This window comes from Heterodontus francisci, chromosome 1, assembly GCF_036365525.1.
Source record: "Heterodontus francisci isolate sHetFra1 chromosome 1, sHetFra1.hap1, whole genome shotgun sequence".
Classification (NCBI taxonomy): Eukaryota; Metazoa; Chordata; class Chondrichthyes; order Heterodontiformes; family Heterodontidae; genus Heterodontus; species Heterodontus francisci.
In genome coordinates this window covers 171,003,435-171,017,186 of record NC_090371.1, presented here as the reverse complement: position 1 = coordinate 171,017,186, position 13,752 = coordinate 171,003,435, and the positions used below count along the sequence as shown (strand labels likewise).

The following is a 13,752-nucleotide window of genomic DNA, read 5'->3' as shown; positions in this document are numbered from 1 at the left end:
AAATTGTTTTTTCACTCATCTAAGTGACACCAGTCACATGATCGCACAAATGAAACTAATGACAATATGATTCGGATGAATTCTGCAATTTATAATTTTGTTTAATAAGGTAACTAACATTAGAATAAAAATCATTGTCATTTACACAGAATTTACAACACAGAAACAGACCACTCGGCCCAAATGTTTTTGCTCCACACAAGCCTCCTTCCAACTCTACTTTATCTAATCCCATCAACACATCCTTCTATTCCTTTCTCCCTCAACTACTTACGCAGCTTACTCTTAAATGCATCTTTGCTATTTATCTTAACCACTATACGTGGAAGCAAGTTCCACATTCCAAGCACTCTGGATAAGGAAGCTTCTGCTGAATTCCTTATTGGATTTGTTAGTGACTATCTTATATTTATGACCTCAAGTGTTTGAATTTACTATTCTGTTTGCTCAATACAATCAAGCTGCATCCTTCCAATTGTAAAGAACACTATGTTTAGTGATCGAATGGGGTTCCTCACTGGCTATTATTTACATATCCATGCGCCACTAAGACTGCCTACTTCTACCTCCGTAACATCACACAACTCCACCCCTGCCTCAGTGCATCTACTGCTGAAACCCTCATTCATGCTTTTGTTAGCTCTAGACTTGACTATTTCAATGCACTCCTGACTGGTCTCCCACAATCTACCCTTCATAAACTTGATGTCATTAAAAGTTTGCTGTCCATGTCCTAACTCGCACAAAGTCCCATCCATTCATCACTGACCAAATATGGCTCCTGGTTAAACAACACTTCAGTTTTTAAATTCTCACATCCCTCTATGGCCTCGCTTCTCCCTATCTCTACAATTTCCTCCAACCCTCCGAGGTATCTGCTCTCTAATTCTGATCTCAAGCATGCTCGATTTTCATCACTCCACCATTGGTGGCCATGCCTTCAGGTGCCTAGTCCCTAAGCTCTGGAATTCCCTCTTTAAACCCCTCTGCCTCTCTAATTCTCTTTCCTCCTTTAAGACACTCCATAAAACCTCTCTTTTTGATTAAGCTTTTGGTCACATGCCCGAATATCTCTGTGGGCCTGTAAATCTGAGTTCTTTTTGCATTCAGTCTGGTTCAGTAAATATACCGAGTCAGATGTGTAGGTAAAATCAATTACTTTATTTGCGCATTTAGCCGGCTGACTTACTCTGACACGGCGGCACTGACTCCAACAGAGTCTGTCGGGTCCACCAGAGTAAGTGACCGTTTGTGATACAGATACTACTGTTTATACATTAAGATTCATGCTACACCTCCTTGTTTAACCAATCAGTGCGGTACAAGGCATGGAATGCCTTGCCCGGGGAAGTTGTTGAGTCAGAAACTTTAGGGACTTTCAAAAGGCTTTTGGATAGGTATATGGATAAAGGAGAATGATGGGGTATAGATTAAATTGTCCTTGACAGAGGACAAAGGATCGGCACAACATCGTGGGCCGAAGGGCCTGTTCTGTGCTGTATTTTTCTATGTTCTATGTTCTAATTCAACTTCACCCATGTGGTGACATGCAGTACATCTGTTACTTAGGTTAACAATACACTCTATTCTCAATACATACTTGTTACTAATAAAATATCGTTTTACACAAGCAAGATAAAAGGAATTAGACAAGCAAGATAATTAGCAAGAGCATAGGAATCATCAATAAACATTCTGGTCTCACTCCCTACATTGATCATGAGTTCTGTCTCTACCTTGTGACAATTAATTGCAGCGCATCCTGCTATCTCTATCAGGTTTGCATTCCTGAGTGCTTTGTGCAGTCTGCAACTACATCAAGCAGTGACAGTACACGAAGATAAGAGAGGCCCTTCATTCCTTATTATCACTCACACAGGGATGGACAGCATTTGTTTCACAGGAGTCCATTTGTTTCAAACCACAGGGAGTCACACAATCAGGCCATAAAAGAACAGATGTCCTTGCAATTACCAGTGTCGGCTAGTCTTTACAATCTCACACTCTCTGCCTTTACTTTTAACTATTTCATTGAGGTTTCTGCCACTTAAAATCATACTATCAAAGCTCAGCAAAGCTACTATTCCTAACTTGGTTATATTTCCCATTACGCATAGGGCCATGCCGTTCTGCTCAATTCTACAGCCCATTGTCAAATCCTGTTTGATAACATTCCTGTGAAATGCCTTCAGACATTTTCTTACATTAAAGGTACTACATAAATACAAGTGTTGCTGCTTAGTTTCAGACTCCACTTTTGACCATAAAGCATGCAGCAATATTTGTTTATAATGGTATGAAATATTACAATAACTAGCAGACACCACACACACCACACACCCGATCAACATGGGGCCAAGGCGACCTCTCCAAATTCTTTAGCTGCATCCCTTTTTAAAAAAAAACACAAAATAATAGATTACTAAATATGCAGGATTGTGAACTCAAAGCTGCTTATAATCATGGTTTTTATTTACCATGAAGAATTCCGGTCTATAGTGGAAAGTATGACATGCTTGAGCCAGAATTTTGAATTCAATGGATCTCACTGTAGGAGGTAATGGGATGGTCGCTTTGAATTCACAGCCATTCGCAAGTTTCCTTTTATTCTTTTTTATTGTTTTTCAACAAATCTTATGTAAAACCCAACTATTCTCTCAGAAAATATATACTATATTGCACTGGAAGAGGCTAATAAACCTGTTATTCCCCAGTGAAACATTAGAAGTTTCCTCTGCCAATGCTTTTTCAGTTAGTTGTTAGAAACACATGGGCACGAGGCAGCCATTCGGCCCCTCAATCCTATCTCACCATTCAATTAGATGATCTGTATCTTAACTGCGTTGGTTCTGTCACCTTTAATACCCTTGCCTAACAAAAATCCATCAATCTCATTTCTCAAATTTAATTGACCACCCACAACAGCTTTTTGGAAAGAGTTTCACATTTCCACTAGTCCTTGTGTGAAAAGGTGATTCCTGACATCGCCCCTGAATGGCCTAGCTCTAATTTTAAGGTTTGGCAGCGTTAATAAAAATATACAGGCTTTAAGTAACTGGTATCCATTTATCATCTGTTATAGACTCAGCTGGATGCTCAGCACAGCACAATATCAAATATTTTTTTTTATTCGTTCATGGAATGTGGGCGTCGCTGGCTAAGCCAACATTTATTGCCCATCCCTAATTGCCCTCGAGAAGGTGGTGGTGAGCCATCTTCTTGAACCACTGCAGTCCATGTGGGGTAGGTATACCCACAGTGCTGTTATGAAGGGAGTTCCAGGATTGTGACCCAGCGACAGTGAAGGAACGGCGATATAGTTCCAGTTCAGGATGGTGTGTGGCTTGGAGGGGAATTTGCAGGTAGTGGGTGTTCCCATGCAATTGCTGCCCTTGGCCTTATAGGTAGTAGAGGTCAGGATTTGGAAGGTGCTGTCTAAGGAGCCTTGGTGCGTTGCTGCAGTGCATCTTGTAGATGGTACACACTGCTGCCACTGTGCGTCGGTGCTGGAGGGAATGAATGTTTGTCAATGAGGTGCCAATCAAGCAGGCTGCTTTGTCCTGGATGGTGTCAAGCTTCGAGTGTTGTTGGAGCTGCACCCATCCAGGCAAGTGGAGAGTATCCCTTTACACTCCTGACTTGTGCCTTGTAGATGGTGGACAGGCTTTGAGGAGTCAGGAGGTGAGTTACTCGCCGCAGGATTCCCAGCCTCTGACCTGCACTTGTAGCCACGGTATTTATGTGGCTATTGCAGTTGAGTTTCTGGTCAATGGTAACCTCCAGGATGTGGATAGTGGGGGATTCAGCGATCGTAATGTCATTGAATGTCAAGGGGAGATGGTTAGATCCTCTCTTGTTTGAGATAGTCATTGCCTGGCATTTGTGTGGCACGAATGTTACTTGCCACGTATCAGCCCAAGCCTGGATATTGTCCAGGTCTTGCTGCATTTCTACACAGACTGCTTCAGTATCTGAGGAGTCGCAAATGGTGCTGAACATTGTGCAATCATCAGCAAACATATCCATCTCTGACCTTATGATTGAAGGAAGGTCATTGATGAAGCAGTTGAAGATGGTTGGGCCTAGGACACTACACTGAGGAACTCCTACAGTGCTGTCCTGGAGCTGAGACGATTGACCTCCAAGAACCATCTTCCTTTGTGCTAGGTACAACTCCATCAGCAGAGAGTTTCACCCCCCCACCCCTCCGATTCCCATTGACCTCAGTTTTGCTCGGGCTCCTTGATGCTATACTTGGTCAAATGCTGCCTTGATGTCAAGGGCAGTCACTCTCACCTCACCTCACCTCTGAGTTCAGGTCTTTTGTCCATGTTTCGACCAAGGCTGTAATGAGGTCAGGAGCTGAGTGGCCCTGGCAGAACCCAAACTGAGCAACTGAGCAGGTTATTGCTAAGCAAGTGCCGTTTGATAGCACTGCCGACAACACCTTCCATCACTTTATTGATGATCAAGAGTCGACTGATGGGGTGGTAATTGGCCGGGTTGGACATGTCCTGCTTTTTGTGCACAGGACATCCAGGGCAATTTTCCACATTGCTGGGTAAGTGCCAGTGTTGTAGCTGTACTGGAGCAGCTGGGCTAGGGACACAGCAAGTTTTGCAGCACAGGTCTTCTGTTGCCGGAATATTGTCAGTGCCCATAGCCTTTGCAGTCTCCAGTGCCTTCAGTCATTTCTTGATATCACATAGAGCAAATTGAATTGGCTGAATACAGGCATCTGTGATGCTGGGGACTTCAAGCGGAGGCCGAGATAGATCATCCACTCAGTGCTCCTGGCTGCAGATGGTTGCAAATGCTTGCAAATGCTACAGCCTTATCTTTCGGACTGATGTGCTGGGCTCGCCCATCACTGATAATGGGGATATTTGTGGAGCCTCCTCCTCCAGTTAGTTGTTTAATTGTCCACCACCATTTACGACTGGATGTGGCAGGACTTGTGGTTGAGTACAATTCTGCTGCTGCTGATGGCCCACAGCGCCTCATGAATGCCCAGTTTTGTGTTGCTAGATCTGTCCGAAATCTATCCCATTTAGCCCAGTGGTAGTGCCACACAATACGATGACACAAGACAAGACTTTGTCTCCACAACGACTGTGCGGTGGTCACTCCTACCAATACTGTCATGGACAGATGCATCTGTGGCAGGCAGATTGGTGATGATGAGGTCAAGTATGTTTTTCCCTCACCACCTGCCGCAGACCCAGTCTAGCAGCGATGTCCTTTCGGATTCAGCCAGTTTGGTCAGTAATGGTGCTACTGAGTCACTCTTGGTGATGGACTTTGAAGTCCCTCACCCAGAGAACATTTTGTGCCCTTTCCACCTTTAGTGCTTCTTCCAACTGGTGTTCAACATGGAGAAGCACTGTTTCATCAGCCAACGGCAGGGGGGGGGGGGGGGGGGGTGGGAAACAGGGGTAGTAGGTGGTAATCAGCAGGAGGTTTCCTTGCCCATGTTTGACCTGATGCCATGAGACTTCATGGGGTCCAGAGTCGCTACTGAGGACTCCCAGGGCAACTACCACTGTGCCACCACTTCTGCTGGGTCTGTCCTGCCAGTGGAACAGAACATACCTGGAATGTTGCTGGAGGTGTCTGGGACACTGTCTGTAAGGTATGATTCCGGGAGTATGACTATGTCTGCTGCTTGACTAGTCTGTGGGACAGCTCTCCCAACTTTGGTACAGCCCCCGATGTTAGTAAGGAGAACATTCCAGGGTCAAAAGGGCTGGGTTTGCCATTGTCATTTCTGGTGCCCAGGTCGATGCCAGGTGGTCCATCCAGTTTCATTCCTTATTGACTTTGTAGTGGTTTGATACAACTGAGTGGCTTGCTAGGCCATTTCAGGCGTATTTAAGTGTCAACCAGGCAAGGGCAGCAGATTTCCTTCCCTAAATGACATTTGTGAACCAGTTGGGTTTTTATGACAAACAACAATGGTTTCATGGGCATCATCAGACTAGCTTTTTTAAATTCCAGATTTATTAATTGAATTCAAATCCACCTTCTACCATGGTGGATTCAAACCCATGTCCCCAGAACAAGGGTTCCCCTTGTCCTCACTTTTCATCCCACCAGCCTCCATATCCAAAGGATCATCCTCCGCCATTTTCGCCACCTCCAGCGTGATGCCACTACCAGTCGCATCTTCCCCTCCCTTCCCCTGTCAGCATTCCGAAGGGATCGTTCCCTCCGCGACACCCTGGTCCACTCCTCCATTACCCCCACTACCTCGTCCCCGTCCCAGGGCACCTTCCCTTGCAATCGCAGGAGGTGTAATACCTGCCCATTTACCTCCTCTCTCCTCACTATCCCAGGCCCCAAACACTCCTTTCAGGTGAAGCAGCGATTTACTTGTATTTCTTTCAATGTAGTATACTGTATTCGCTGCTCACAGTGTGGTCTCCTCTACATTGGGGAGACCAAGCGCAGACTGGGTGACCGCTTTGCGGAACATCTCCGCTCAGTACGCAAGCAGGACCCTGAGCTTCCAGTTGCTTGCCATTTCAACACTCCCCCCTGCTCTCATGCTCACATCTCTGTCCTGGGATTGCTGCAGTGTTCCAGTGAACATCAACGCAAGCTCGAGGAACAGCATCTCATCTACCGATTAGGCACACTACAGCCTGCCGGACTGAACATTGAGTTCAATAATTTCAGAGCATGACAGCCCCCCATTTTACTTTCATTTTTAGTTATTTTTTCTTCCTTTTTTTTTTAACATTCCTTTTTACATTTTTTACAATCTTTTTTTGCATTTATTTCATTTCATCTTAGTTTGTTCAGTTTGCTTACCCACTGTTTTTTCAGGTTGTTTTTCTTCAGGTTTGCACTTGCTGCTGTTCAATATTCAGTATATTCACACCTAATCTGTACTAATGCTTTGTCTTTCAACACACCATTAACATATTGTTTGCCTTTGCTCCGTGACCTTTTGGTCAGCTATGTGGCCTGGTCCAATCTGCACCTTCTCCTTTGTTATCTCTTGCCCAACCCCCACCTCACTTGTTTATAATCTGTGACTTTTCTAATATTTGTCAGTTCCGAAGAAGGGTCACTGACCCGAAACGTTAACTCTGCTTCTCTTTCCACAGATGCTGCCAGACCTGCTGAGTGATTCCAGCATTTCTTGTTTTTGTTTCAGATTTCCAGCATCCGCAGTATTTTGCTTTTATCCCTAGAACAATACCCTGGGTCTCTGGTGCAGTGACATTAGCACTATGCCACCGCCTCCCCCAATTCATACAACAAAGACTTTTCTTAAAATGAAACAGAGTTATGGAACTCCAGCTTTTTGTATATCTTCCCCTTCACCCCACCATTCGCAGCTGACTCTCAGCTGCTCTAGCCTTGCCCTCTGAAACACCTTAGACCCCTGTACCCCTCCTTCAAGAAAACCATCTCACAACTAAATATTTTAAACCAAGCTTTCAGTTATCCCTCCTAATCCTTCCTTCCACAGGTCAGCACTCATTTCTTTACCTATTTTCATTAGTGAAGCACCTTGGGATTTTAAACATCAAAGGAACTTTATGAACATAAATTGTTGTACAGGAATCATGTGTCAGCCCAGCAGCATGACTCAACATTGCAGGTTGATAGGTAAATTGGCCATTATAAATTGCCCCTAGTATAGGTAGGTGGTAGGGGAATATAGGGACAGGTGGGGATGAGTAGGATTAGTATAAATGGGTGGTTGATGGTCGGCACAGACTCGGTGGGCCGAAGGGTCTGTTTCAGTGCTGTATCTCTTAAAAAAAAAAATTCCAAAATATTCCAACTGCCAAAACTCTGATAATTGCATTGTCCATCCCCAATTGTATAAACGACACAGCAGTAGAAAAACAGATGAAAGTAAAACTACATTAAGCCACCCAACTGAACTACACTTTTGCCTTTAGAAACAATAAACAACATTTTCTCCAGGTCTTAATCACCAATTCTGCACTGTATACTTTCCACTCCAGGCTTGTTGTGCAGCATACTTAATTGAGCAGAATATTCTTTTGTATTTAAGTGTCTGCTTGTGTCTAAGTCTGGGACAAAGCCCAATAAATAACAAAAGTATCCATTGTATACAAGGTATACATTGATGTAGCGGCCCCTATTGATAATTTCCTGGTGTCAGTATCAACCAAAAACAATCAATGTCACATCACCAGGAGCATGCAAAACAGGTGGAAATGAGAATTAGCAAAACGGAATGCAATCCTACGCGTGTTCCCTCCTCGATATGTAATACAAAAAATGTTCATAATCCCAGACCTTACCTTCTTAACGTAATTCTCGACGACATTAAGGAAGACGTTAGTGACGAGGAGAGCAATGCTCACTATTAATAAGATAATGCTAAGGATGCCAATCGTGTACGTGACTGCAGGCCGAATACCCATTGTAAAAATTGAAGGGGGCAATGTGGACACGTCAACTACCTGCAGCAACAATACTGCTGCCAGTGTCACTCTCCGGCAGCAGATTGATTGACAGGCGGCTCCGAGCCAATCGCAGCTCAGCTCACGCGCAGCCACTGCAATTCTGCCCGGGCACACAGACCCCGCCCTGCGGCTGCGCACTGACAAACAATCAACACGCACGCGCCGGAGCAAGTACTCAATGATACAGATTGGAACGTGGAATGATGCAGATGCACAGACAGGCAGCATCTGGAAAAGAAACAGATGTTGCTTAAAATTTCAAACGCGCCCTCTTGTTAGAAGTACGTTGACTGATCTGCTGTGCATTTGCAGCATTTTCTGTTTTTACTTCAGATCTCCAGCAATCCCACTTTTCTTATATAATAAAAGCAAAATACTGCATTTGCTGGAAATCTGAAATTAAAAACAAGAATGCTGGAAATTCTCAGCAGGTCCGGCAGCATCTGTGGAAAGAGAAGCAGAGTTAACGTTTCAGGTCAGTGACCCTTCATCAGAACACTTTTTCTTATCTCTGATTCACACATGCCAACCTTCAGCATTTCACACAGACTCAGCATTTATGGGAAAAAGTTAACAAAGAGCCCAGGGTTGCCAACTCAGGGTTGTTCTGGAGTCCCCAGGAATTAAAGGTTAATCTCCAGAACACTGCTGTGAGCAACCCAGAAAGAATTATAGGCATGTAAAATTACTTGTTTTCTTCATTTTCTCTCAATTTATTTAGTTGTTAGAAAAATTTGGGGGATTGGAAAAAAGGCTGTTGATGAGGTGGGAGATCATTGATGAAACCTGTAGGAATCTGTCTGACCAGAGTTGGCAACTCGAACTGGGCCCCTCCCTAATCCAGCTCTCGCCTGAGTCCAATAGCTAAAGTACAGAGGGCTGGAGCAAGACTTGGAGGAGAAGGAGCAACAGCAGCCTCAGCAACCACCACTAACACCGAGCAGTTGGGCATCTCAGAAGATAACAGGTAAGGGGGGGCTGCATGCTGGAGGACACATCCAGCACACAGTGTGTATAGATAGTCATCTTCTTGGAGCTTTTTGAGCAGTAAGACTGGAAGAGGTTGTCCTTCTTCAGGTGGGATGCCACAGACCTCTGCAACTTCCTGCAACAGGACTTGCTACCTGCTGGATTGGGTGGGTGTGGTCCTCAAAGTCAGTACAATGCTGAATTTTTACTCAACTGAATACTTTCAATTAGTTACAAGGGGCATTAACCACATCTGCCAGTCTGCAGTCCATAGCTGCATTAGGTAGGTGATCAGTGCCCTCTTTGCCAGGATTAAGCAGTACATCACCTTCTCCATTGATCTCAGCATTCAACAGAAAAAAGTTCATGGCTTTGGAGCAGTGGCTGGTTTCCCTTACATGCAGGGCATGATTGACTGTGATACACATATGGGGCTGAATTTTACCAGGTCTCCGATGTCAGGTCTCGTGGTGGGGGTGGGGGGGGCGGGGCCTGGAATATTCTAGCAGGAGAGGACTGCCATGACCCCCGATGCCGGGTATGTCCCACCCCATTTTAGCGGCAGCAGTAGGACCTCGGTGCAGACCCCGCTGCCTGGTGGCGGCATCCCAATTTAAATATGCTAAGTGCTACTTACCTTGCCTGATTATGCATCCCGCTGCTCGTCACTCCTCAGTTCCGTATTTTTCGCTGAACAGGCAGCTGTCACATGCCATCCCATTCACAAATGAGAGAAACTGGCAGGATAGCAGAAGAGGGAGCTATCGGAGACAGTGCAGGTAAGTCTCGGTAAACCGGGGTCTCAACTCTGCATACTGAAGGAAGGTAGGAGGGGGGATGTGATTACTGGGGGCACAGCTCTGCAGGCATGAAGGGAGGTACTGCGTGACCTCCCTCCGTAAAGGGAGGCCGCTCTGCTTTGTATGTTTGTGTGAGTGAGGGAGCAATGGCACTCCAGTCACACTGTGACCGGGGAGGGTGCCAGAAACGGTAGGTGTGTAAAGGTTACCTGGCTGGTGGGGCAATCAGTGCAGCTGGTAGAATCTTGATGTGCCACTCTTAGTGTGAGCTAAGATGAGCAATACCATGCCACGCCACATAGTTGATGCATGAAAGCACCTGATGTACCAGTCAACAACAATGCCTGCCCTGTTAGAAGCCTCTGAAGAAGTGAGGGATATGATTATATTTGTCATGTGGAGCTAGGTATGGTTCAACTTATATTGTCTGATCCATCTCTCGTGAGGATCCATATGCGGCACAGGCAAAACCAGCAGGCCAGTGCAGCCCACATAGAGGACCCCGGTTGTGAGCAACAGCAGCCCCCAAGGAGAGCTCACCACTACAGATCACTGCACATCTACAGGTCCCGCATGACATACCTGCAGATGTCTGAGTGCCAGTGTCAGAGGCGACTGCGGATGTCAAGAGAGGCGGTGCCACATCTCCGTGCCCTGCTCAAAGATAACCTGCAGCCGATAGGCTTCGGTCGACATTCTATACCTGTGGCCCTCATAGTGACAGTGGCTCCTAACTTTTATGCCTCTGCATCATTTTAGGGGCCCACCGGAGACCAGTCACTCAGTCAGCAGTGCACTGCTGCATCAGGGAGGTCACCACTGCCCTGTACCAGAGGGCTGGTGACCATGTCCGCTTCACGGCGGATCCCGGGAGCCAGGCCCAGAGGGCCGTCACTTTCAGATCCATTGCGGAATTCCTACAGATGCTAGGGGTCATAGACTGCACCCATGTGGCCATCAAGGCTCCCGCTGGGCGCCCAGCTGCATAAGTAAACCGTAAGGGCCTCCGCTCACTCAACGTACGGCTGGTATGTGATCACCATAACTGCTTCATGCAAATCTGTGCCCGCTTTCCAGGCAGCTGCCATGACGCCTTCATCCTGCGCCAGTCCCAGCTGGCACTGCTGGACATTTAACTGGCTCAGATGGAGGGGTGGCTTCTTGGATACAAGGGCTACCTCTTGCAGACATGGTTCCTGACACCAGTAAGACACCCCACCACTGTTGCAGAAAAGAGATACAACGCCAGCCACGGAGCTACAAGAGCCACCATTGAGCAGGTGATCTGCATGCTGAATATGCGCTTCTGCTGCCTTGATAGATCAGGTGGAGCCCTGCAGTACGAGTTGGAAAGGGAAGCTCGTATAGTTGCAGTATGCTGTGCTCTGCACAACTAAGCACTGTATATGGGGGAGGATTTGCAGGATGGGGAGAGATGTCAACAGGACTCCTCCTCGGATGCTGAGGACTTACAGCAGGAAAGGCGCACGCGAGGACAGAGAGCATCCAGGTGCCGCATGCAGGGCGAGCAGTGAGCAAGAGATGCGCGTCAATGCCTTCTTGGTGAAAGGTTCTTCACGCCATAGGAACCACCATGGGCGCTGCAAGCCACATAGCACCCTTGTTCACCTGTTGTGCAGTTGTCCGCATCTGCAACCTCTTTGTCTCCACCATTACTGGCAGCAGCAGACTGAGCCATTGTCCATGTTACTGCATCCGTGGAGACGCACATGAGCGATACTGGCATTGCAATGATGTTATTTCATACATTGGCAGTTCTGAAAGGCCATGATGTAATCGGAGGAGACACGATCGGCACCTGCTAGCACACTTCATTCACACAGTAAAAGCAACACACATGATAGTGAAGATTTAGAGATTGAACTTTTTACAGTGTTGCGTCACCCGTGCAGACCCATTTGTGTCACGGTGTTTTTTGGAAACGCTTGTGGATGCTCCTTCACAGTGCCACTTCTGCACTAGCAACCTGACTGGAGGAAGGACTTTGACGGTCGTTCTCTGTGCGCACAAGGCCTGGAGGGCCCAGCTGGCTGGGGGAATGATCGTTCATCCTCTTCTGGTATTGGACCTTTTGACGCCAGATGGCCCCACGGCTACTTACCTCCTCTGTCACCACCAGTCAGGCTGCCTTGGTCAGGTGGGAGGGCCTCTTCTTACCATTGCTGGGGAAAAGGACCCCCTGCATTGCCCGCACAGCCTGAAGGAGAGTGAGCAGGGAGCCATCGCTGAACCATGGGGCCACCCTAGAGCACCCCTCTGCCATCTTTGGTTGTTGTTCTGGTCCTTTAAATGCAAAGGTGATTCCACAGTGTAACTGCTCTAACTTCAGGCTGCAAGGTTTTTCTTGCACATGTTTGAAAACTAATGCAGGACTAGTGAGGAAATCTATGCTGCTGTCCTGGTTTTTCATCAATGGCAGATCGACACATGTTCACGTACATTTTGCTTCTGCAGCAGCTGATCATAGTTATTGATGTAATATTTCTGATTTGCAATGCAGCTGGAATATAAGCATATTTTCCTGGTTCTTTAAGAAGCATTTTTAATTCCAGTTCCATATCTTTTCACATAACAGTTAGCAGTGACTTGAATAAAGATTCCAAATGCATATTAGTCTGCGGCTTTTCACATTCAGGTAATTAAAAGCCCATAGCACGTAGATATTCTTAAATTATGCTGTTATTTCTGCTAGTGTATTTGCCTTTTATGATACAATTCAGTCTCATATTCTGGTATGTGCAAAATTAAGATTATTCACCCAGCTGCAGCAAGCCTACAAGAAGGAATGTTACACTTGAATGGAAGAAGAGGATCTCAACTGCACAGGATACTGGGACACAGCAGAGTAAGTATGTGGCAGCAAAGCAGAAAGTGCTGGGGAAACTCAGCAGGTCTGGCAGCTTCACAAACCTGAAAGTTAATTCTGCTTCTCTCTCCACAGATGCTGCCAGACCTGATGAGTTTCTCCTGCACTTTCTGCTTTGCTGCCAGATTGCCAGCATCCCTACTCTTCAGTAGTGAGGTAAGTATTTATTTGGCAACTGTCAGGAAGCAGGCACTGGGGCACTTTAAATAGGACCCCAGCACCTGCTACACAGCTGAGCCAACGTCCATCATGGTGCCAGATGTCCCGCCTCCCCCCACGTAATATTGGGGGGGGGGGGGTGGCATATTGCTGTGACAATAATGAGCCTCCACGCTTAATATAGAGGGGACTCAGCGACGGGCAATTTGCACGGGCGGACCGCCATCTTCAAAGCAGCAGTGTGCTCGTAAAATTCAGCCCATGGTCATCAGGGCACCAGAACACAAGCCTGCCACATTTGTAAAAACTCAATGTACAGCTAGTGCTGATCACAGAAACATCATGCAGGTTGTGCAGGCAGTGCTCAACGGTATCTATTTCAATGCAAGGAGTTTTCCAAATAAAGCAGATGAGCTGAGAGCACAGATAGACACATGGCAGTGTGATATCATAGCTATTACAGAAACATGGCTTAGGGAGGGAC

At 46.4% G+C, this 13,752-nt stretch overlaps 1 protein-coding gene across 1 annotated transcript in view; it reads right to left on the bottom strand.

Annotated features, from left to right (window-relative positions):
* LOC137373571 (lysosome membrane protein 2-like) overlaps positions 1-8,506 on the bottom strand; it is a 73,399-nt gene extending 64,893 nt beyond the window's left edge. The window contains exon 1 of the mRNA XM_068038534.1: positions 8,289-8,506. Within this exon, the coding sequence (XP_067894635.1) occupies positions 8,289-8,411 (123 nt within the window). The 5' untranslated portion in view covers positions 8,412-8,506. The remainder of the gene's footprint in view (positions 1-8,288) is intronic.
* Positions 8,507-13,752: the final 5,246 nt, after the last annotated feature.